Source organism: Aethalodelphis obliquidens, unplaced genomic scaffold (assembly GCF_003676395.1).
Source record: "Aethalodelphis obliquidens isolate GAN/ISIS:26980383/991018 unplaced genomic scaffold, ASM367639v1 scaffold2, whole genome shotgun sequence".
Taxonomy (NCBI): Eukaryota; Metazoa; Chordata; class Mammalia; order Artiodactyla; family Delphinidae; genus Aethalodelphis; species Aethalodelphis obliquidens.
Genome location: NW_020837946.1, coordinates 4,404,196 through 4,427,660, shown reverse-complemented (window position 1 = coordinate 4,427,660; position 23,465 = coordinate 4,404,196). Strand labels below are relative to the sequence as shown.

General features: G+C 54.2%; 2 protein-coding genes across 3 annotated transcripts in view; both read right to left on the bottom strand.

Annotated features, from left to right (window-relative positions):
* Positions 1-1,110: 1,110 nt before the first annotated feature.
* Positions 1,111-4,290, bottom strand: GBX2 (gastrulation brain homeobox 2). Of its 2 annotated transcripts, XM_027114283.1 has the most exons (3): positions 3,356-4,290; positions 3,030-3,050; positions 2,203-2,311 (listed from the first exon to the last, which is right to left on the bottom strand). In XM_027114283.1, exons 1-3 carry the CDS (start codon positions 3,880-3,882, stop codon positions 2,203-2,205), a joined length of 657 nt encoding a protein of 218 aa, XP_026970084.1. In that variant the 5' UTR covers positions 3,883-4,290. The 2 variants fall into 2 exon arrangements, with proteins under 2 accessions (XP_026970075.1, XP_026970084.1); XM_027114274.1 differs by lacking the exon at positions 3,030-3,050 and having other exon boundaries at positions 1,111-2,311; positions 3,360-4,290.
* Positions 4,291-21,686: 17,396 nt separating this feature from the next.
* Positions 21,687-23,465, bottom strand: part of ASB18 (ankyrin repeat and SOCS box containing 18) — a 62,295-nt gene continuing 60,516 nt past the window's right edge. The window contains exons 5-6 of the mRNA XM_027117488.1: positions 22,626-22,739; positions 21,687-21,872 (exon numbers count right to left, since the gene is read on the bottom strand). Of these exons, the coding sequence (XP_026973289.1) occupies positions 21,687-21,872; positions 22,626-22,739 (300 nt within the window). The remainder of the gene's footprint in view (positions 21,873-22,625; positions 22,740-23,465) is intronic.

The window sequence follows — 23,465 nt, the reverse complement described above, 5'->3', positions numbered from 1 at the left end:
CGTAAGCCGTATAAATTAAGTCAATATTAGTATTGACCCACGGCGACAGATTTCGCCTTCTTGGACCGAGAACCGCGGTGAGTGAGGCGCGCGGCTGCTTCGCAATCCGTTCCCCGGCCTCCATTCTGAAGGCTGAGGCTGGCGAAGGCGCCGGCTTCTCTTCGCTCTTCGGGCTGCTGGTTTGGTGGCCGCGAGGGCTCTGGCACCGCGCCCCTGGGTCACCCGCGGCCTGTCCGCGGCAATCTCCGGAAGGCCTGGCCGCTCGCGTCCGGCTGGGCGCTTCGGGTCGGGAAAGGAGCAGCGCGCGGAACTGGCCGGGCTCGGGGGGCGCGGTCTGCGGTGGTCGGGGAGCGGGGTTGGGAATCCTGACACGCCCCTCCCGCGCCCTGCTGGCCGCGCCCCCACCCCGAAGAGGGGGAGGTGCCCAGCTCTCACCCCCAGCCCCACGGACCGGCCCCCCCAGCTGGCCGGCGTTCCTCGGGGTGGGGCGGTGGTCGGGTCCCGCCCCGCTCCGACCCCGCCCGGAGAGGGAGGTGCCCGGCCCGCGGGCGTTCACAGCCCGCCTCCGCCTCCGAGCTGAGAGCTGCTGTGAAGCCCAGCTCGGCTAGTTGGGTTTCTGCTCCCGTCGGAAGATCACGCCCGGAGGCTGATTTATGAGCGCTCGGCCCTGCCCCGCGAGCGAGCACCGCTTCTTTTCGCGTCCGGGATGTTTGTAAGGAAACGCATTCCCTCCCCGGCTGTCGTCGATTTAGAGAATCAGGAGTTTGTGCAAAGCCACCCATACCCGCATTCACTTTCCCTCCTCCGGCGCCCACCTCCTCCGGCCAAAGTTTGCCAGCCTCCTAGGTACTGGTTAGGCTGAGCAGAGAGGAAGATGTTAGATTTCTAAAGTGAAAATTAGCTTTGCTCAAATTGATAACCCAGTTGGAGCTCTTGCTGGCCTATTTCAAACCTGGTGAGGTGCTGTGCGGCTCACGTCCGGCCGGCTTGAGGAGGCCCTGCACACAGGGTGTTCATCCGGTACTGGTCTCAGACCAGTTGCCTGGCCACACGCCGGCAGGCGGTTCCCTCTAAGCAGTCAAATCTGGACAAACTTATGAGACCCAAGAATTGGTCTTTCCCTCTCTCTCTCCTTTTTATTATTCACAAGACTGAGATTGTTTTAATGTCATAACTTATACGAAAATAAGCTACATTGAAATAAATTAAACACAACGGAGACGTGCTTCAGACATGGCTCATAGGATATGCAACCCCAGGAAAGAAAGCCAGGCAAAACCAAAGCAAAGCGAATTTCCAGGCTGCCCCAAAACGTCTGCTTTTCAGTCAACTAAAAACGCCAGAATAGAAACAAAAAGAAATGGAGACCCCAGTGTTCGTTCCTGCATGTGATGTTTACCTTTGGAAAAGTATGGAAAAGTGGCTGCTATGCGTGGCAGGTTACAGCAGAGGTTTTGTTCTCTTCTGGAATGTGGCTGGAGGACATTACTGGGTAGTTGGGTCCTATAACTTTCAAAATACAGCAGCTGAGATCCAGTCTATATAGACATCTAATGTACAAAGTAGGGTAGTATAATAAATATTTAGTGTGTCTTCAGGTGTAGCTGTGGCCCCTTCAAAAGCAGTCTTTCAAGCCTGTTTCATGAATATACTCTCAATTTGCTGGGGATGTCCAAAGTTGGGGGGTGACTTTGAGTTTTGCCTCAGACACGGTGGAGTCCACCATGGGTTTCCTCGGGCACTGTGGCTTCTCCACGGTGGTCCAGGCCCTAGCCCTCCCTGGGCCCTCAGGGGCGGGCCTGCTCCAGCTGCTGATGCTGACTTCTAATGGCGAACCTGCTGACGTGGACGGGGATGGGGACAACGATCTTGGGGTTCCTGGAGGGCTCCCCTGTCTTGGAATTGGCATTGCCAGCTTTCACCCGTTTCCACTTGGCCCGGCGGTTCTGGAACCAGATTTTCACCTGCACCTCGCTGAGTTTGAGGGCGTGAGCGATCTGTGAGCGCTCGGTCAGCGAGAGGTACTTTTTGCAGTGGAACTCCTTCTCTAGCTCGAGGAGCTGCTCGCTGGTGAAGGCAGTCCGCCGCCGCCGGTTCTTGCCCGTGGACGTGGTGCTGCCCGCGCCGCCGCCGCTCGGCGGGGTCTCCTCCAGCGCGTGGCCGGGGTCTTCCTCCTTGTGAGCCGCCTGGCCAGTCAGATTGTCATCCGAGCTGTAGTCCAGATCGCTCTCCAGCGAGAAACTCTCCTCCTTGCCCTTCGGGTCGTCTTCCACCTTTGACTCGTCTTTCCCTTGCCCTCTGACAGCCCCGACTGAAAGCAAAACCAAAGGGCGTTTTATGACATTTCGCACACTGGCCTTCCTTTCCCTTTCCCACCGTCCCTCGGGCATTTCCCCCCCTTAGCGGATTGTCTTTCTGTGACATTAACACATTGTGACTTCCTGGCCTTTGAGGGGTAGAGAAGGGGGGGGGCGTGAGAAAGCTCAAGGGAGAGGAGGAGACAGTACAGGCGACGGCCCTTTGCCCAGAACCATCACTCAAGGGGCCACCAGGCCTCCTCTGCACCCTCCCAGCCTCCCGCAGCTTAAGACAGAAGTAACAGGAGGCGTGAGGCCCAAGAGAGCGTCCTCTTTGTCCCCGGGGTGGGGGCTGGGTGAGGACTGAGGGGGAGTTCGCGATTCATCCTGCCCGCCCACCTCCCTCCCCGCCGCCGCCGCCGCCGCCGCCTCCAAAATTCTGTGAACTTCAATTTCATCACAGCCAGAGTGAGTGCCTAGGGAGGTGCAGATCCCAGACCATGTCGGGTTTTGAGACAGATGATGTTGGTCAAAGGGAAGTTTTGTAGCCTTAGAAGAAGTTCCCACCGGACACCCCAGCACACACATGCGGACGCACAGCCTCCTAGGAATCCGATTCTCCCAGGCAAGCAGCAAGCCTGGTAAAGGGGTTTAATAGGTCTGGACGCCCTTCGGCACCCTCCCTGCGAAGACGCGCAGCCCAACCCCCCCTCCCCAAAGGCCGAAACCTACCCGGGATCCCAGGTCACAGCGCTGGAGATGGGGGAGTGCAAGACTCGGCCAAACTGGCCGGCAGATAAATTCGCCGCTCAGAGCAGCAGCTGGCCTGGGGCTCTGAATGTGCACTCCGCCCCCCCCCCGCCCCCGCGCTTGTTGCGTGGCTCTAAATGCCCTCCGGAGGCCCCGCCGCGCAGCTCTGCTGCATCCTCCGGCTCCTCAGGCCGGTGGATCCGGGGCGAGGGGCGGGCGGGGGCTCGGCCTCATCCCCTCGGTCCCCGCGGGAACACGGAGCTGGCGCGCCCCCGCGCCCTCCCGCCCGGGTCGCGCGCGCCGCCGACTCACCGAGCGACGCCTGCACAGCCTCAGCCGCGGAGAAGGCGAGCAGCGAGCCCTCCTTGGCCAAGAAGCCTTTGCCATCCTCCGCGTCGGCTTGCAGCGCCTCCGCCTTGTCGAAGTTGCCACCGCCAGGCAGCGGCTGCGGCGCGAACTTCCGGGCAGCCGCCGCCTCCTGGTGCTGGGGAGACGCGGAGAAGCCGCCGGGCAGCGTGGCCATGAGCGTGGAGGTGAGCGCCATGCCCTGCGCCAAGCTGGAGCAGAAGCTGGTGGGCAGGCTGGGGATCTGGTGGTGAGGGTGCGCGGGCGGCAGCGCCGGTTGCAGCGCGGCCTGGGGCAGCGCGGGCGGCGGCGGCGGCGGCGGCGGCAGCACCACCGGCCGGTAGGGCATGAACATAGGGTAGCCAGTGTAGACGAAATGGCCGGGGCTGGGCTGCGGCGGGCTGCCGATCAGCGAGTCTATGCTGAAGGCGGTACTACTCCCCAGCGGGCGCTGCATCATCATCAGCGACGGCGGGAACGCTGCGCTCATAGACGCGCTCGGGAGAGGCCCGCGAGAGGCGAAAAGTCCCCGCGCCGCGCCGCCACCGGGAAGCCCGCCAGGCGCCGGGAGCACAACTTGGTGCACCGGGCAGGGGCCGAGCGGGACCCGGAGAGCAGATACCCCTCAGTCCTGGGCCCGCTGCATGCCTGGCGGGAGCTGGTGCGGGCGGTGGGCGGGTGAGGCCGTGCGCCCCGGAGTGGAGCGGGCGCCCGGGCCCCGCGGGCTCTCTGGAGCTGCCGCCCGCCGTTTGCCCGTCGGAGCCCGCGCGCGTCGCTTCCGCGGCCCTCGGCCCGGGCTCGCAGCCGTCTGAGCGTCCGTCTGTCTGGCTGGCTGTCGGTCGCCTCCTGCGGGCCGCAGGGGAGCGCGCGAAGCTGGCGCACTTGTCTTCGGCGGGCGCCGCCAGCACCTTTAAATCGCGCTCCTCTTTCTCATTCACATTTTGCCTGCTGCCCGGCCGGGCTCCCCTCACGTGGGGCCGGGAGCCGCCGCCTATTGGCTGCGCCAGGAGTGGGCGGGGCGAAAGTGGGGCTCCGCCCCTTCCACCAGGGCTGGCCGAGAGCAGGCTGTGCACGCCGCGAGCGCAGCGCGCGGCCCAGAGAGCCGGAGCTTGTGCGCCTGGCCCGCGCCGCGCAAACTTGAAAGGGGCCATTGGCACCTCCTAGGCTCGAAACTCGGGGCTCGGCAGCCTCAATGAGGCCGCCTCCAAGAGCGGCTTTCGGGTCTAGCGATGGCCGCGTCTAAACCGCGGGTGTTTTATTTCTTTGGTACATGCTTTGGAGCAAACCTGCTACGTGCTGCTGCTGCTGCTCCCGGGGTCCGGGCGAGGTTCCCGGAGTTGGGGGCAAGGTCCTGCCCCTCCAGGTCCGCCCCTAGGGCGCCGGCCGGGAGCTAGCAGCCCCTGCCCGCCGCAGGGAACCCGCCGGGTTGCTCGAGGCGCCCCCGCGTTCCCGGCGCCGTGGGGAGGCTGCTGATGCCCCCATCCCGAGCTGGGCCCTCCAGTGAGCGATCCCTTCTCATTTTTCATGACATTCTTAATCATCGCACCTATTTACACACTTTGCCTGCGCACCAAAATAACAGCCACGATAATTATGATAATAAAGCGAGTCCTTTATCTGCTCCATCCTCGGGGAGGAAGGGGGGAGTTGCTGTGCCTCCAGTTTGTATAACGTGAGATTATCCTGATGAAAGCTTTATGATGTTTGCGCAAATAAATGCTGCGTTTTGTAAATAGGCGCTAATTAAGCACGTTGGGAACGAGGGAGCGCTCACCCCGGCGCCGCCGCCAGGTTTCCAGCGCGAGGACTCGAGGGTGCGCGGTTCCCCTTTGCCTACTGCAGGATGGAGCCGATTCCCTCAAGATGTTTCCCCCGTCTCGACAGTGGTAAAAACCCAGAATTTGGGAGTAAGGGAATTGGCGGGGATGGGGTGAGTGTTAGGAATGTTCTTATCCCCTTCACCATGATAAAAACAAAACTTTCAGCTCTTGTATTCCCTTTTAAAATGGAATCCTTTCGTGGCAAGGGCAGACCGTGCAAAGCGCGCCAGCGCGCGCGGGGCTTCCACGCGCCTCCAGGGCCTCGGCTCCAACTTCCCGGGTCTAGACGTTCGCCCGGAACGGCCGACAAGCACCGGACTCGGGAGGAGAGGAGAGAAGAGCACTGTTAAGCCGGTCATTAAAAATCAGCTCACGCCAAGGAGCTAGTGGTTGGGGAGTTGGCCCGTGTTGGACGTGTGCTGTGTATCACTTACAAGCACATTTAATTGGGAGATAAAGATAAATCGATCTTTATGAATTTATCGACCTGATTCTTTGAAGCTCTTCTTTCTCGCTCTTCTCCTTTCTCTGGCTTTAACCCGAAGGCCCCCTGGGGGACGTCTTAATCCTGGACCACCTCCTCAGCCGGGAGTCTGGCCGGGGACCCACTGCCCACCCAACGGGCCCTGGAGGAGCGAGGGGAGGGTGCATCCTCGGCGCCCCGGAGGGCTGAGAAAACTCGCTGTCCCTGCCGCCAGCCGCCCTCCCTCTCCTCGCCTCCTCCCCCAGCCCCCCCACCAGGACAAAGGCGTCTCCAGCGTTTTTCCCCACTCCAGGCCGCAGTAATAGATGGCTCCGGCCGCAGGCGGTTTGAAAGGAATTCATTAGGACGCTGCCTGTATTGCCTCCACTCCCTTCACGCCCAGACCCCGAGGTGGCTTAGGCGGCGTGAGGGGAAATGAATTCCCGTTGGGATCCATGGGGAAGGAGACGTCTGTGGGCTCTGTAAGCGCTATCCCTCTTTCTCCACTCCTGCAAAGGAAGCACAAGGAGAAAAGGAAAAGAAAAAAAAAAAAAAATCGAAGCCCAGGGCAAAAGTCTGGTTTCTTTATGAGCATAATAAATACTCCCTCTCATTATGAGATAGTTACAGTCACACCGTCTTGGGCAGGGTTACCTTGTTTTTTGAATACTAAAGAAAAAAAAAAAAACGCTCGACTGCTAGATTTACGTTGATGCAGCCGGGTCCCTTTGCTGCTTGACACTGGCATGTCTGTGTAAGCTGTTACTCATTTTACCTAAGCAGATTTGCCATCCACTTTGCTGTTTTGGCGTAAAAATGTTGTTCTAGGGACTTCCATCCCCTGATTACCCTCCAAGGGACAGAGGTTCCTTTGATTATTTCGGTGATAATTCCACATTTAAAGTTCAGCAAGGAGATTGAGGTCCACTGAATTATAGGTACACTTGAAATAATTTAATGGCGTATTATTTGCACCCGTAAACTGCCGTGGAAAGTATTGACTACAGGGGTTATAGTCCTAATGTCCTTTAATAGTTAAGGAGTGAAGGGAATTCTCCTCAATATGAATTTTATTTACCAGTGTGCTTTTTCTCGAATGCAGTGCAGTCATATTTTCTCATCTAATGCTTAACTGCTTAGAAAACGACTGTTCGCGTCATAAAAGGATCCTTGTGTTTCGCCGTGGTTAACGAGATTCATTCGGGGCACCTGAGCTACCTACAAAGCGTTCAGAGCGAGGGGACAGTGGATAATAAAAGCCTTTAGAGTTTTTCCACTGCTCCTCGGAGAGATTTCTGGGCAGCGAGAGACAGGTACACCGCTTATCCATCCTTCGGATTCCGACCTGCCTAGCTCGGAACTCCCTCCAACTGTAGAGCTCTCGGTGATTCAGCTCGGCCCAGGCTGCGCGGGAAAACCGGCCGGCACAGACCTTTGCAACTTTGCCTTAGGTGTCCCCTGTCCCCTCCCTCCGAGGAGGAAGAGCGAAGGATGCACTCGAAGGGAGATCTTGCGTCCTCCAACTCCAGTTAACTTCTGCGAACTTTTTTTTTCCCGGGGAAACTCCAGTCGGGATGAAGTTGGCCCAGCCCCTGGACACTTTCCTCGGCCGGTGCCAAGCTGGTGTCAAGACCGTATTAGGCCACTGAAAACATCAGACGTCAGTAAATGTGATGGTAATTAAGTTGTCGCCACGCTTCGGGGCTGTCCCAGTCAGCTTTTGCACGCAGGTGTATGGAGGCTGAGTAAAATGCTCAATAAGCACAAGGAAATGAATATTCATGCAGCAAACTTGCGTTGGCCTGTGGAGTCCAGCCCGGAGAAGGAAGCACCGCGAACCGCGCGCTTCCACGATGCCGCCAGGGTCGAGGTCCCGGGTGGTCGTGGAGAGAAGGCAGCGTGGGAGCCCCAGGTCTCCGTGGGTGCGGAGAAACCCGCGGGCTTAGCGGGCCGGGTGTTCCGGCCCGCCGCCCAGTCCCAGGCTACAGGCCGGTTTCTCGGGCAACCATGTTGTTTTTATTTATAGGGACTTTGAGTGGCCTGATCATTAGGTCATTGCCGCAGCTCTTGCTCCTGGCAATAGTTGGGAAATAGCTTGGGATGGGTTTTATTTATGGAAGGGCAATTGGGATTCACACCCAGCTAACCCAGAACAGTCCCTCCCAAGCCCAAGATGCACTTACAAAGGGGTGCTTGTGTAAAATTCCCCATCAGACACACCAATTTGCAAGTAGTAGAAAGCATTGAAGCCTCATCTTTTTTAACTATTTTATTCAGCCATTTTTTTTTTTTTTTAAATCTGAAAGCCCAAAATAGACTCCATGTGGTTCTAAGTGAAGGCAGCCCTTGGCTGGCTTTGAAATAGCTCCTGCAATTATGTAAAAGAGCCATTCACCAACAGAACGGAATTAAAAGGGATCTCGCCCGCTTCCCTTTCATTGCCAACCTCTCATGTTTGGCTTTTCAAAGCACTTCCAACACGATGTCTTTCTCCAGGACAAAAGGCAGAACAAAAAAAGTCCCCAAACTTGTAAATTGAACGTCAAGGGAACTTTAAACAATTTAAAGCCCATAAATAATGATAAAGGGGACTGGCAAAAAAGGCAAACCCATTCAATTAATAGAGTTTCCCAAGCAAAGATCAAGTGGTTTATAAAATAAAAGTCTTTGGTTTCATTATTCTGCTCCTTGGCCGTGCAGAAAGCAGGACCGGGGGGTTTTCTAAAGCGCCCTGAAGAAGAAACACTTTGCAGCACCGTGTGTGCTGCGACATTCTTCTGTAGAAAGTTTTGCTTTTTGTCCCCCACCCTCAAAATAGCAGAAACAAAACCGCAAACCAGAAACGTGAAGAGATTTTTTTTTTTTTTTTTGCATTTCCTTGGAGGAGTTGGAAATTGTTCCCCGCAGGACTGCAGTCGGGGAAACGTGACCCTCACACCTGCGCTGCCCTCCCCACCCCAGCGCGGAGGAACGGGCGGAGCCACGGCCGCGTGGCCCGCGAGCCGAGCCCTGGTGGGATCTGGGGACCAGGGCGGGGAGGTCCTACACCTCCCGGGAGCCGCGAGACTGCGGACGCGGACGCGCCGACGGCGCACCCAGACGCCAGCTGCGAGTGCGTGGAGCTCGAGGTTCCCCCGCACCCCACGCGGGCCTCGGCTCCAGAGCCGGGGTCCAGGAGTCCAAGGGCGCAGGCAGGGGTCCTAGTTCCTTTTCAGAATAGCCCCGGAGCTTGGAGTGGGGAGTTCGTGACCACTGGGGGTATTGGATCGCCTGACACCTTCGTCCTGGAAGCCCCGCGCCCGCGCTCACCACGCATCTCCCCGGGAGCACCCAGCCCCGGCAAAGCGGATTCTCAGCGGGGACTGAGCCCGTCCACCCCGGAGCTCCCAAGCTGGGAGGAAGAAGCACCGGGCGGAGGCCAGGCCGGGAGCCGGCCCGAGGGCCGTAGTTGCGGGGCCGAGGCCTCGGGCGAGGGCCTGGCTGCCGGGGGAGTAGCGCCCGCATCCTTCCCGCGGGCCTGGCTCGGGCCGCGCGTCTGGGAGGCCGCGCGAGTTCACTAACCCCAGGCCCGGGAGCGCCGGGGAGGGAGGCGCAGGCCGCGCGGCACTTCTCACCTACCTTTATCTCTACGCATCTGCCCCCTCGGATTCCCGCGGCCCCACCTTTCGGGGACTTCAAACGCGCCCCGCTACCCGGCGCCCGACTTTCATCTTCCCCGCACAGCGGGCATTGTTTGCGGGACTTCACAGAGATGCTAATCCCGGGGCCGCGTAAACGGCGGCCCGGGAGGCGGGCAGAGGGCACCGAGGGGTGAGGGGGTGCGCCAGCCTGAGCCGGGGGGCCTTGGGAACCGCCGTACTGGCAACCCTCCTGGAACGCCCGGGTCAGCTACTGTCCCCCTCCCGTCCCATCCCGCCCGCCTTATCCGGAAGGCGCCGGACACACTGTGACGGTCCTGGGCCGGACACAGCCGGCGTCCAGGGGATGCGGAAGTAGGAAGCGACCGGTGGCCGGGGCTCAGCAGTGCGCCCTCCCAGCTTCCAGCTCTCGGGAGGAGACCGCGTGGCCCGGGAGAGCCCGCCAAGGGACTCAGACTGGAGCCTCTGGGGACTCCTGGGCCCTCGCAAACCACGGCCGAGCAGCCACCCCTCGATGGCCCCGACCCCCTGCAGGGGTGTTGTCTGTTAAAGAGGACGAGGTTTACCTAGAGTTCATCCATTTAACCCTTTGGAAACCACACTGGAGGGAGCAAGAGGGTGTTTGGATCAACTGCCACCACAATCAAGGGCGCTGCTCCGACTTCAACTTCTACAGGGACCGAATAAAACGCAGAGATGCTCCCAGGCGGCACTGTGTTTCTCCTTTCTCCAGAGATGCCTGCAAAGCAGAGCCTGGATGTCCTCTGGTTCCTGCCCCTTCTGATTAAGAAACTGTGACCCAGAAAGGATGTCACCGGACGGGGCAGGGCACTGGGTGTAAACAGAGGGGAGAGATGTTGGCTAAATGTGGAGGGAGAATTGGGATGGCCTCTCTTCCTCCTAACGAATCCCTCCCGTGGATTTCTGGGGGAAAGGTCATTGTAAAAAGTTCGCTTATCAGTAAGCTCATCTGGGAACCTCAAGGGTAGGTATGTCTGTAACTGACCAACCCAGCTCCACGAGGTTTTCCCAGAGGACAGATCTGACTCTCGGGGGAGGATTGACTTAAATGACAGATGTTTCCCATGGGAGGACAGGAGCCGGTGTGGGCTGATGGAGGTGGGGAGAGAGCCATTCTATTATAATCAACCATTAAATGGAACTAACTGTAGATGTGGAAGCCACTTGAAAAGGTAACCAGGAACACTTCACTTATAATAGGGCCCCCAACTTTCAGAAGCATGGAAGAGAAGAGTGCTTACCCCAAAACCACTGGGGTGGACCCATTCCACATTGGAGGAAAATTCCAGTGTAGGTCTTTGACCCTTGTTTGAGGGGCTTGAAAGCCACCAAGAACCAGAGCCCACGAAAAGGACAGTCAGTAGAGGCTGGCCACAGGACTCAACTCCCCCTTCCTCGACACTCAGACTCTTTGAGCCCTCACCTCCCCAGGCTCCTTTGCTCACTGACCTGAGGGTGGGTGTAAGTCATGGGTAAGTCATGGGCCGCAAGGGGGTGAGCCAGCTTTCTGGGCATCTGTTTTTGCCAAGCTGGGACAATATACACTGTTCCCTGGTTCGATCGTACACACCCACTGTCCTCGTTGCTCCTTGTCACTGCCTGAGAAGGTTGGAATCTACTAGGAGGAGGGAATCCTTGTTTTCAGGTCTCTAAACAAACCTCTAAAACCTTCCGCCTCATGTCCCCCAATATACAACCCCTCCTTGGTGGTGATTGCAGAAATAATTGGAAATGCTGATCTCCTAGGCCTCCGAAACAAAAGAATTTCTTTGAATTTCCTCCATTTATCATCTGAAAATATACAGAAGTCTCAATTTGCGTAAGTTTGCTACCAACAATTGTATCTCCCTTGTGGGTGCAGCCTGAAGTCCCCAAACTTTAGAGAAAGAAGGAACCAAGCACCAGGATGGAGAGCAGACCTTAATACCGCCCCTCCCCATGTGTTTTCATTTGGGGACCAACTTGCTCGAGCATACGCACCCAGACAGGAAAATGAGGGAATGAGGAGTGCAGTTCTTTGAGGCACGGTGGGAAAAACCCAGAAAACTTTAGAATGCTGTCCCCACACCTCCCTAGGGGACATTTCTGGGTTTTGTAGGAAATGAAAGTATTTTGCACGGGCCATGTTGCCCCTTGTGTTTGTGGGTTTGTTGAAAGAGTGTTTTGTTTTGTTTCTGAACGATGAGCAGAGCATTAAAGAAGGGCTGCTCACATCTCGCTATGTAGTCTTTATTCTGCATGATGACACCCCTGGGAGGGGAGGTTATTCTCGTAGCTCCTTCACACTCATGTACTGAGGTGAGCCATACTGAGGTGACTTCCACCTGCAGGGGACGTTGCCACTGACACCAGCAGAGGGGCTCCCAGGCTGCTTCTGAAGGCTCCCTTGGGTGTCCCTTGCCTGCTCTGACCAGGCCACAGCAGAGCAGCCCTTGAGGACAGTCACAGACCCCATAGCAGGGCAGAGGCGAAGGCTCGGTGAGTGGGCGCCTTCAGGCCGTCTGCCCCTCAGCTCTCCCCCTGAGCGTATGAGGCTACTTCATCTCTTGGTTGTTAGAATTTTCCCTCTTTCCTCAAGTTTCTCTCAGACCCACTTAAACTGCAAAGAAAACCCCAGAAGACTTAAGAGATGAGAGACTTCTTAAAGTTCAACTTCATTCTTACCCCAAAACCCTTAAAATTCAGTTCGTTCAGTATATTGTAAGTTATTCGGAAACTTATACTTTAAAATGTAAAGAAATGGATCATTTATTGTGGAAGCAAATGTCACATTGACATTTTAATTTTAATCATCTAACAAGGTTATTTAAAATCTGTAAACAGAAGTCAAAAAGTGTTATATATTAATAAATTAATGAGAGAATGGCAGGAAACAGTTTTATTTCAGACTTTGAAATTTCAAAAATATTAGTGTGGAAAGCACCTTGGGTGTGTGGAGCGCGCGGCGATCTAGAGTGCCGCCTACGTGTCATGTGGGTAATGGCATCGGCTTTAGGGCCTCTTTCGGCCCTGCGGATCCAAGGGGATGGAAGCGGGCTCCCCTTCTGCGGAATTAGAAGGGCCGAGGAGTCTACCTTTTTCATGTCTACAACTGCACAGAAAAAGTCCCAATTTCTTTTCATTTTGAACGTCTAGGCTACAAGAGAAGGCTTTGTCACAAATGAGGGGGTAAAAATCAGACTTGCGTGATTGCGCAAGGCCTTAAGATATATGATCAGATTTTGGACGTGATCACAGAAAAACCACATTGTCTCTCTTTAAAATCCATGTAAAGTTCTCCTAGTTCTTTGATTCCTCCTGAGCAGGGCCTAGAATCGGAAAGGATAAGAAACCCTCTGACACCTGGGCCTGAGGGGCCTGGGTGCACCGCTGAGTTCACCCCGGCCTCAGTTTTTCCATCCGCGTAGTGGGCGGGAATGCCGGCTCTGTCTCACCAGCGGCCTGACTGCATCCCTAAAACGCAGATAATTAACAGATTGCTTATGTCATGGGTGGTCTGAACTAGATCGCGTAGCACGAGGTGGCAGGGCGCCTGGCCCGGAGCGAATGCTCGGGAGGGTCTCTAAATTGCAAGCAAGCCCGCCGCCCTGGAGCGCTGCAGGTGCTGGGTGGACGCGGGGCAGCCAGGGCGGCAAGCCTGTGCGCTCAGAGCGAGAGTATCAATTTGAGGCAGCCTCTGATCTCAAGACTCTTTAGCACTGAAAACAAAGCACAGGCCACCAATGGATCAGGATGCGGTACAGTATTTAACGACACACGAGGTCTTCCCCGGGAGGAGAGAGGTCCCGAAGCGCCACCCCTGCGTCGGCACAGCTTCATCCTCTTTGCAGAAACGGAGGCCGAGGCACCGACAGTCGCCGGCCCCGGAGCGTCCCTCTGCAGTCGGCCCTCATCACTAAGTTTAGCATTAGAAGGGCGCTAGGCACTGCCTGCCCAGGGAGATGACTTCTCTGTCATTTCAGATTATTTTACTTTAAATAAAATATCTGTAAACTGTTTTCATGTGCTAAACGAACAAAGCTCAAATACATTCCTCTTTGGGGAGGGGTGGGCAACCTGAACACTTTGGCGTCTTGCTTCCCCCCAAACTCCATCTCCCCAGGGCCCCCATCCCCATCCCACCGCTGGAGTTTCGAACCCCGTGGGGACGCTGCGGGCGGACGAAGCTGGGAGGTGGGATGCCAGCCAGGGACCAAGGGCTGACCCGCCCTTTCCGCTCGGCAGCACTCCGCTCTCGCTGCAGGACCCTGGCTCGACGGCGCCCCCTGCGGGCCTCTGTCGGGATCGGCCCCTTGGAGCCGGGGAGCCGGGCTGGAGGGTCGCCGCGTCAAGGTCCCCGCCGGGACTATTCCCTCGCACTCCCAGACTTCCGTTCTCTGAGCAGCCGGGCCTGATCTCGTTTCGGGTGTGGGGGGCGATTTTTACCGCACCCCCGGCTTGCTTTTTTTATGGAAAGGGGCAAAATCTCCAGTTTTAAGGTGGCCCAATTATCTCGTTGGCACGACTTAAAATGTCTCTCTTTAATTCATTTCAGTGTAGTAAATATGCTTCGGCAAGTAGCTAATTTCTTAGGGATGTCTTCGCCTCGTCGTTTGCGTATAAAGCGCGTCGGAAGTCGGCCCCATCTTCCCGTGCACGGGTCGCAGGCAGCTGGGCCGCCTCCTGGGGGGCGGGGATGCCTGAGTTTGGCCCGGGAAGTCGCAGGCAGTGGTCAGCGATAGGGCCTGGAGCCGGCGGGGCGGGGGCGGGGGCGGGGCACCGGGGCGGGGAAGGGGACAGGCCCCCTCCCCTGGATCGCCACTGCACCGCCCCGAGCCCCCTCCACTCTTATCTCCGGGAGGGGGCGCCCCTTGGTTGCCACGTGGGCGCGAGGGTCGGGGGCGCATTTATCCCCAAGTGCGTTTATTAAATCGCGTCTGGAGATAGATGAACGTGGATACAGGGGCGGATATCGCAGCGCTCAGTTGAGCAATCTTCTGGCTTTAAATTCCGAGTGAAAGTCTCAAATATTCCCGGGTCAGGGGGGCACTGTCTCATTAAAACCACTGTCGTCCTGAAACTGCAATGCAGACATTAAAGTGCAGTATTTTTCAATTAGAGCTGACGAATTCAATCAAAATTCCATAGATTAGGATGAAATGAGGCATGGGTCATTTACAGGGGAATTTAATTGCCGAGCCATTAGACAAATAGTATATTTGCCATTCCCGCGTTATCCATCATTTTCGACATCAATACCGGGGCCGCATCACCCCGTCCCGCAGCCGCCCGGCGTCGGCTGTAAACACTCCCTTCCCTGTATCTTCTGATTATATCTGATTTCATTTAGGGCCATGGGGGATTATAAATGTTCACGCAATCAAGTTCATTAGGACTTCAAATCGCATTTCTGATTGGGATCGCTCTGCCGCTGTCCTCGGTGCGCCTTTCAAACCCCAGGACGAGGCTTTCAAAAACATCTTTTTGAATTTAAAGCTTCACATCCTTTTGTCTTCCGACGCCCCCTCCCGCCTCCCCCCGGGCGGTCTTGCGCTCCTCTGGCCTCCTTTGCGGGGGAGCAGCCCTGAGCCCAGTCGTCCTGGGAGCGGGGCGGGACTCTCACGCCCCCAGGCTCGCCCGGAGCGGGGGCACGGCGGGCTGGTCTAGCAGGTCTTCCCCCGCATTAGATCCCCCTCCCGGCCCACCCGGAGAACCTCCCCCGCGCGGCCGCGCGGCACTCAGGATCCGGAGACCTGGGCCGGGCGCTGGAGGACCCGCCCCGCGTGTTAGCGGATCGCGGGTGGGTGCGGACCCCCAATCCCTTACCCCCGGCCCCGCGCCGCAGTTTGTAAGTGGAGCTCCGGGCGTATTTGAGTCACGCGGCCGTAGGCCTGTGGGCAGCTACTGGGCCCGACCCTGGGACCCTGAGGACTGACACCCGGAACCCCTTTCAGGCTGGCTCTTTCACTCCAGAGACCCGGGTTGGGGCTGTAGCCTGCGGAGCAATTCTCCCTTATTAGTAAACGCAGGAAACAAAGGAGCAGACTCTTCCGGGGAGAGCTCTCGACAAGAAAGACTCCAGATATCCCTTCCAGCGCAGTTGAAAAATAATAGCGTAATATTAACTGCTTCTCATAAAAATATACTTTCACAGAGATACAGTTACAAGAAGAAAACCCTCATTTTACCCCCGTACTTTGTGCTCCTCGCTGTTAGCTGCCTCAGTAATTTAATTGGAATGAAACGTGAGAAATGTGTCATTTTTGAAGAATTTATGCATCACTTCCTAGAAATCTCATTGTTAGCTAGGAGCCCACTGCGTTGTGTTTAGAACCCATAATCACATTTTTATGTGTCTGTACTGGGAGTTAATATGACCTCCTGTTTTTAGCAGATAAAAAAAGGTTCTTTTTCCATAACATCTGCATCAAACTCCGGCTTGCACAAAGTACTAGAAAATCCTGTTTCCCCAATGTTTTCCCAACTTACCAACTTTTTTCAGAGCAGGGAAAAGATACGTGAATGCGAAAAGTGCCTACCAAATGAATAATTACACACCGAATTAAAACCCTGCGTTAAACATAGTCGACAGCAAACACTGCATTCTCAATCATGTTTATTGCTTACAAATTGCATTACAAAGAAATCTACTCTTTTTATTGGAGTGATTAAGCAGAGTGTTAGGACTGCAGAAATACCATTCCGGAACATTAGATGAAGGCTGAAAACCCAGCTAGTTACATTGCAATGGTGAATGTATAATTTTGTTAAAGAGCACGTTGAACACATAAATGAGGATTGGGCTGTCATTATGGCATCGTAAAAGAGTCAACTTAAAATTATATTTATTTATAAACACATTGCCTATAAAACGTGCATACTTAATACGAAGGAAGTATGCAAACCCATAATCAATATTTTAATTACGGATTTTTAAAATTATAGCAACATAATTCTATATGATATGTCACGATTCTATAGTTTTCCTATACTCTCCGCCCCTTTAGCATGTGAGCTAAAATCTTGTCTTCTGATTCCGGGGAGAGCCGGTTGGTGGGCCGGTTAAGACCGTTTACTTATGGCGCCACCTGCAGGACTCCATGAAAATAAGTTTCAACGCTGGAATCCTCCCGCTGGGCTGTAGGAATTGACCTCACTCAGGCTTACTTTTTAGCAATTTAACGAGATTAATTTTTGTTTTAAATCAGAACGATACTGACAATTTCAAGACAAACCCTAGAGTTTGAAAAGCCGACTGAAAGCCAAAAATAAGACGCGACCTTGATCCTAGTTGAAACTTTGGGACTCCTGAATATCCCAAGTGCACGTAGAAAATTTGACTAAGGAATAATTTATTCTTGAAATAATGGAATAAAAGATGCAATATTCCTGGTTTATCACTTGGTCCTTGGGCAGCCCTTAAAAGATGAAAAGCACTTGGCAAGCTAATAACGTCCGCAATTGCAGTGATTAAGCTCTCTCTCAGATGTCCGTGTCAGGACCCGTCCCTGGAGCAGACCCACTCATTCTCCAAGCCTGTATTTTATACCGTTTTTGTAGAGGGTTAAGTGTTCTTTGCAAAAGTTCAACAGCCTGCCCCATCAACGTGAAAACGTAAGGGTTATTTCGGAGACTGAAACTGTGGTGATTATATACAGTTACTGGGATTAGCAAATGCTTCCTAAAGAGTCAGTGGTTTTGATTTTCTTCAAAACATGCGCAATGGTTGATTGTCATGGAACTCAAAATTAAATGGATTTTAAGTTCACTAATAAGAGAAGCCCAATGCCGCCTTCAGAATTTTAAACATGACACATCACACCGTGCCATGTCCGTGCCTTGCCTGCCTGTGGGCTGTGGGTTGTGTCTGGCCATCTAACTGTGCTGTGGACATCTCATCCTGTCCAGGGTATGGTCGGGATGGAAAGGGGTGAAACTTCTCAGGACCATTGTAGGCAGAGAAACTCATGTGTGTATTTTTGAATTCTCTGCGGTCAGATGACAGTTGTATAGCCAAAGATACTCAAAGTTTGAGGGAAAATATTCCTTTGCTATCTTTTTCCTTTTTAGTAGAAACATCATCTACTCTTTTATTACCTTCTGACTTTTGAACCATGTGAATGCATCATTAAACACTAAATTTAAAAAGTTTAGGTCTTATGGAATTGAGTTTATGTAATATACTCAGAGAGAAAAATAATGATGTTTAATATGAACTGTTTAAGAATGGAAAACACTTTTACCCTTTAATAAAAGAAATACCAGGGGGCGTCCCTGGTGGCGCAGTGGTTGAGAGTCCGCCTGCCGATGCAGGGGACGCGGGTTCGTGCCCCGGTCCGGGAAGATCCCACATGCCGCGGAGCGGCTGGGCCCGTGAGCCATGGCCGCTGAGCCTGCGCGTCCGGAGCCTGTGCTCCGCAACGGGAGAGGCCACAGCAGTGAGAGGCCCGCGTACCGCGAAAAAAAAGAAATACCAGGGTATGTTTTGTTCACTGGAAAAGAAGACAGACAAGATAACTCTAGCTGCAAAGATTTCGGATGTTTTACTCAGCTAAGTTACTTCGCTCCCTCCTTCCCACCTTTTCTCCCTCCCTCCTTCTCTTAGTCTCGTCCTTCCCCTCCCCCCCCTTATCTGTGTGGAATTATGCAAGTCTCCTTCATTTTAGAACCTCCTGCCACATGACCCATAGGGCAAAGCTAGACAGTCATCAATACTACAAATTTTTTCAGTTATTTTATTTTTTGCTTAACAAAGCAAGTTGCTAGCAGTAATTAAATGCTGAAAAACTAGGAATGAATTCCATCCCACTTGATGGTTAAGATAACCCCCAAACCACCACACTTGCCATTTTTGTCCCATGCACTCGTGACCATACATCAGGAATCGTTTTCAGCACATCTGGAGCCACTAGAACACGGCTGATTCAGAACTAATTTCTAGTGCCAGTTTATTTCCTATTTTTCTGTGCAGCAGTCACGTACCTGAGTTGGGGGCAGGGTAAAGGACTTCCTGACATCTTTCATTGCTCTGTTTCTGTTGCACATGGGTCCATGTTGACCAAGAGCGCTACTATACTGGAGGTACTGGACCCACCGCATATGGTACTGGCTGGTGGGGGAGGGCGGAGTGGGTGCTCATCGGGGATGTCACGTGACTGCCTGATGAGTGTGTTGGTGAGGGAAGCTGCAAAGCGCCAGCACTGCCACCTGCCTTGGGAACAGGGGCCCTCATTCGATGCAGAGGTGAAGCCAGAGAGAAAGTGGAGAAAGTGGCCCTTTCTCTCCACACCTCCCCCGATGTGCCCAGGTCTCTCCAACAGCCTTGCTGACAAGTTGGCCTTCCTGGCTTGGCTGTGAGCTCCACTAGGAGCCTGTCTTGGTGGTGGTGGGTCCTGAGCCCTAAGCCCTGGGCTCCACCCCCAGCAGCCTCAGACAGGGTTGGTTAAAGGAATGAACAAATGACTGAATGGATGAGTGAATGGTTTATCCCCAAGGAACTTCATGGATGAGCTCTACCTGGGAGCATCTGATTTTTAAAAGAAAATTCTTGGGGGGTGGGGGTGAAATAATGAATAAGAATTCCACAGGGGTGGAATTTCGGCATCTATGGGGTGATGTCTGGGGCTCACTCTGAGAATCATGTTGTTGTTTTTAAGCTGTAATTTGGGGAAAAACATGTGTTTGAAAATGTAATAATTGGTCATTATTCATCAGATTTTTAGAAATTTAAAGTCAATGTATTTTAAAAGAGTTCTACTTTGTTCCGGGACTCCAAAACATATTTAAAATTTAGTGCATTCAGAAATACCACCTGTTTTCTAAGGAGGAGGGGGGTGGAGAGGGCAGGCTGAAGAACAGGCTGTGTCAGGCAGCAGAGGCTCACTCAGATTCTCATTTGCAAAATCCCGTGAGGACGGGGCTCCTTAGTAGCTGCTGGGGCTGTATTTCTTACTGTTTCCGCCTTTCTCATTTTTCTCATAAATAACGTTGCTTTGCTTTTCCATTTTTGCAGTCCTTATCCCAATATTAGGCTATTTTCTTCTCCTAATAATCAAACAATCATAATAAGAGAAGGAACCAATTATTGCTTTCCTTCTCTGGGCCGCCTCTGGGCCTAGGGTTTTGCACTCTGCTCTCAGTAGGACCAACCAGGGGCAGGGGTGTCACCCAAGCTCGTCAGCAACGTTAAAGTTGGCCGACCCACAGAATCTGGGGCCCCGCCCCAGACGCCAGTGTCAGAATCTGCATTTCAACAAGACCCCTTCAGATTGGAGAAGCCTGCTGCCCTCACGAATTATCTCACCGAGTCCCAGCCCGGTGAGAGAGGTACGCACGCTTTCACTTCCCAGCTGAGCAAACTGCAGCCGATCGTTAGACACCTGTAACTGTTCTCCTTGCTCAGTGCAGCAGCCTGGATCTGAAGCCCCACCTCTGGGGTGTCACCATGGGTTCCTACCCGCCCTCTGGTGTGCTGCATCCCTTTCCAGGATGCAGGAACTTCCTAGAGTCTCACTGGGGTCACACCTGCTCACCTGCTCTGTGGCTCCCCATGGCCTGTGCAATGAAGTTCAGAATCCTTGATCCGGAAGCCAAGACCCTCCCGACTGGCCTCCTTCCAGTGGCCGAAGCATAGGGACCCTCCCCTCCAGGCGGACGAATCACTGTTCCTCCACGGTGTGTGCACTTTCCTGCACCCCTGCCTTTGTTCAAGTTTTCCTTTTGATCCAGGGGCAGCTCCAGAATGTCTACGTGGGAGGGGCTCGGGGAGAGCCATCTGCCTGGGATCTTGAACCGTGTTTACATAGTCGTTTGGGTGAGATGTCGGTCTCAAAGGGCAGGATGTGGGTGGGTCAGCTGAAGGGGGATGCTGTCCTGTCCCTCCCTTGGCCTGACCCGCTGTGTGACCAAGGCTCAGCCGGTCTACTCCTTTCGTGACGCCCACCCTCATTCTTTTCACCTCCACAGTGGGCTTCACTCACAGACAGAGCATCCCACCTTAGACCGCAGTTATCTACTGGGGTGTGGAACCCCCACTTCCGCAGTGCAAACAGTGGGATGGCAGGCCCGCCCTCCTGAGGTTCGTCCCAGCCGCACCTTGCACGGGCTCAAACTGGAAAATGGGCAGCCACTGCTTATCCTCAGAGGATGAAAACAAAGAGTCCTTGTTTTAAGAGATGGTTTTTAATAGAAAATGTGAGGTCTAGTAGGGCCAACAGATTGGGAGACAGTTATCAATGAAGAGATAGTTTATTAGTCACCATTCCCAAGAGAAGGGTCACACCACACGGGGAGGCACCAGGGTTGATCAGGAAGTGGGGGGAGGGGACATGGGCAAGAGACTTTATTGTGGTTTCCATGGAAAGGATAGGCGAGGCAGGACACACAGGCGTAGGACTGGCTAGTCTGAGTGACTGCAGTGGGCTCCAGGGCAGAGGGGCTGGCCTTGGTTGTCGGGACTAGCTCTGGAGGGGCAGTGGCTGGAGCTCCAGGGAGGTGGTAGGTAGTGAACTCTGGGTTGGTCGAGTTGTATTTGTTTGAAAAGGATGGCTGGGGGCATGTTGTTTACAATCTCTAGGAGTTGGCTAACCCTGGGAGGAGCAGTCCCTCCAGGGTCCGAAAGGCCCCAGATGTCGAAGCACCATAATACAGAAAATAAAAGACACAGTTAACACAGCCCTCGACCTTTAAGGAAGCTCTCCGATCCCGGACGCTCGGGCTGAGCTGACGGCAACCTCCAGGAACCCGTGTCTGTCCCTGGCATCTGGCTTCCTGGACTGTTCCCCACAGCTGGATCTGCTGGCCTTTGGTAAGGCTGTTGCACAGAAGACCCACATCGGATCAGAACGTCTGGCTCACCACCCCTCTGACGTCCTTCTAGGGACTCTGGACTGTGATATGCTGGGAAGCACCAGTGGGCTCCCGGGCAGGGGCTCTCGATACAGAAGTGTCCTCTCTCAGTGTGTACGTCTGTCATGTTTGGGGGACAGAGTCTTTCCAAGGGTCTGAGCACTAGGAAGGGTGGGGTGTTCCCCTTGAGGCAGAGGGTCTGAAGGCTGGCGGGGGGTGGGGTGCAGCTCGAATGCTGCCAACGCATTGTGGGCAGGAGACAGACCTTGGAAAAATATGTATACCTTTTAGTTCAACCTCCGTTGAAAGGTACTTTCTGATACAAGTACTACGATATTCACAGTTCCAGTCCTTACAAGCAACCCTGAGAGGCAGAAAGGGCCTTTATTGCCAATGCCATGCCCAGGTGGACCTGAAGCTGGGTGAGGTCCGTGCACAGGGTGGGTGCCAAGTCCCCTCCAGGGCCCCTCGTAACCCTGGAGCCTCCACAGAAGAGCACAAGTGTCTTGGTCCAAATCTCTGGGTTTCAGTGCAAAACCCCCTCTGGCTCCAGAAGAAGGTAATTTTGCAGGGACTTCGGCAAGGGCAACTGGGGCACGAGGAAAAAGCACTTTCTGCTAAACAGCTTCCGAATGGCACAGCGGCAGAGATGCTGCAGACAGCGCGGGCTGTGGGCCAAGGCAAAGAGGGACTGGTAGAAAGGCTGGTGCATCTGAAAGGAAGGCGGGGGAACATCAGTCTGGGCACACGGAACCGACACACGTCTCTCTCCCAGACAGAAGAGCCCTGGCGGCACAGGTGATCCTTTCCCGGCTACTGATGCGGGACAACCCTCCCCGAGAGGGTCCGGATACTTTTCTCAAGTGCAGCTCCTGCCCAGTCAGACGGAAGTCTGCTTTGGGTGATTTCAGATACTATGGGTAGAACCTCCTAGAATTCCCCTCTGCCCACCCGCTTTGTAGAGCACTCTTTGTTGTTCAGTAATCTGAACAGGACTCAAGTCAGTGAAACACGAGGGGACATTTTCTAGAGGCTTCTAGACAAAAAAAGTTCTCTCTTTCTTAATTGACAGTCACCTGTGGACTTTGTTGTGTGTGGATGCAGTGCCAGCAGCTGCCTCGGTCATATCTGAAGCTGAGAAAGAAACTGACACCCAGGAGCCAGGACCTCCACGGCCCACCCTCCTCTGGACAGTGGTTACTGCAGCCCGGAGCTTCTTAAGCCCGTGTGGGTCGGTTTTCTGTTCCTTGCAGCCCACAGGACCCCAATCAGAACCACAGGCTGTGTGATTACTGAGCCTCCAGAAGAAAAGCAGACACATCAGATATGCCCCCAATTTGCCTTTCTCGTCCCTTCTCCAGGTGTTTTCTACTTACCTGAGTATTAGTGCAAAACTCCACACGTGGGTGAACAGAAACAGACGACAGTCTTGTACTAACGGGGGAAGAAGGGGCAGCTTCCTCACCTGAAACACTTCTTCAGGGATCACCTCCTTCCAGGACTCTGACACACGGAGCTGAGGGTAGGAGTTGAAAAGAACCTCGAGGACAGCTGGGGCTGGCGCGCAGGTCTTCAGCACCTGGTTGGAAATGGTGGGAGGCACAGTTTGGGTGGGCTGGGTTTTGGGTCCAGGTGGGCAAGGGTGGGGAGACAGGAGGGTGTGCTTGGGTCCCACTGCTGCCACTTCCTGGCTGTGCGACGTCACTGTCCTCCCAGGGAACAGTAGCAATCCCAGTAACAGTACAATAGGGCCGTTGTAGGGCCCCAGGAGCTAGTGCACAGGTAAGCACAGGGCAGAGCTCTGTAAGGGGCTGTCTTATCAACACGAAACGTCTGGGCCAAGCGGTAGGCATTTTAGTTCCCAGGAGGAATATACTGATGGCCGGGCAGGCCCCTTTGGCTCCGGGGAGCTGCTCAGAGAAAAAGAAGTATGCTCTGCTGGGAGGGAATCTGGCCCAAGGATGGTGTTCCCAGTTTCTTACTTCGATTTTCTAATGTGTTGGGAAACTGGGGGAGAAGAATTGCTTCGCTGTTGCATTTCTTCTCCACTTGGCCTTTCCGTTTTATTTTCAGAGTCCCCACTGGCAAAGAATGTTTATTTTCTAATTTGCAAAGTCTACAGTTCAAGTCCATCAGCTTCATCATAGAGATGGAAACAGTACTTGCTTTTGAAAAAATAAACTTCTTTTTGGTGGTGTTGTTATGAAGAAGTTCGAAAGTACACAAAGTAGACTGAATGGTAGGGGAAACCCTCACGTACCCACATCAGTTCATGGCCAATCCTCCCCTATCCATACCTCCAGAT

Excerpts from the sequence above, each read along its gene's own strand:
- GBX2 (XM_027114274.1), bottom strand. The coding sequence starts at position 3,882 with ATGAGCGCAGCGTTCCCGCCGTCGCTGATGATGATGCAGCGCCCGCTG. Across the intron at positions 2,312-3,359 it reads GGCTGTGCAGGCGTCGCTCG|TCGGGGCTGTCAGAGGGCAA; the intron begins GTGAGTCGGCGG and ends TTTTGCTTTCAG.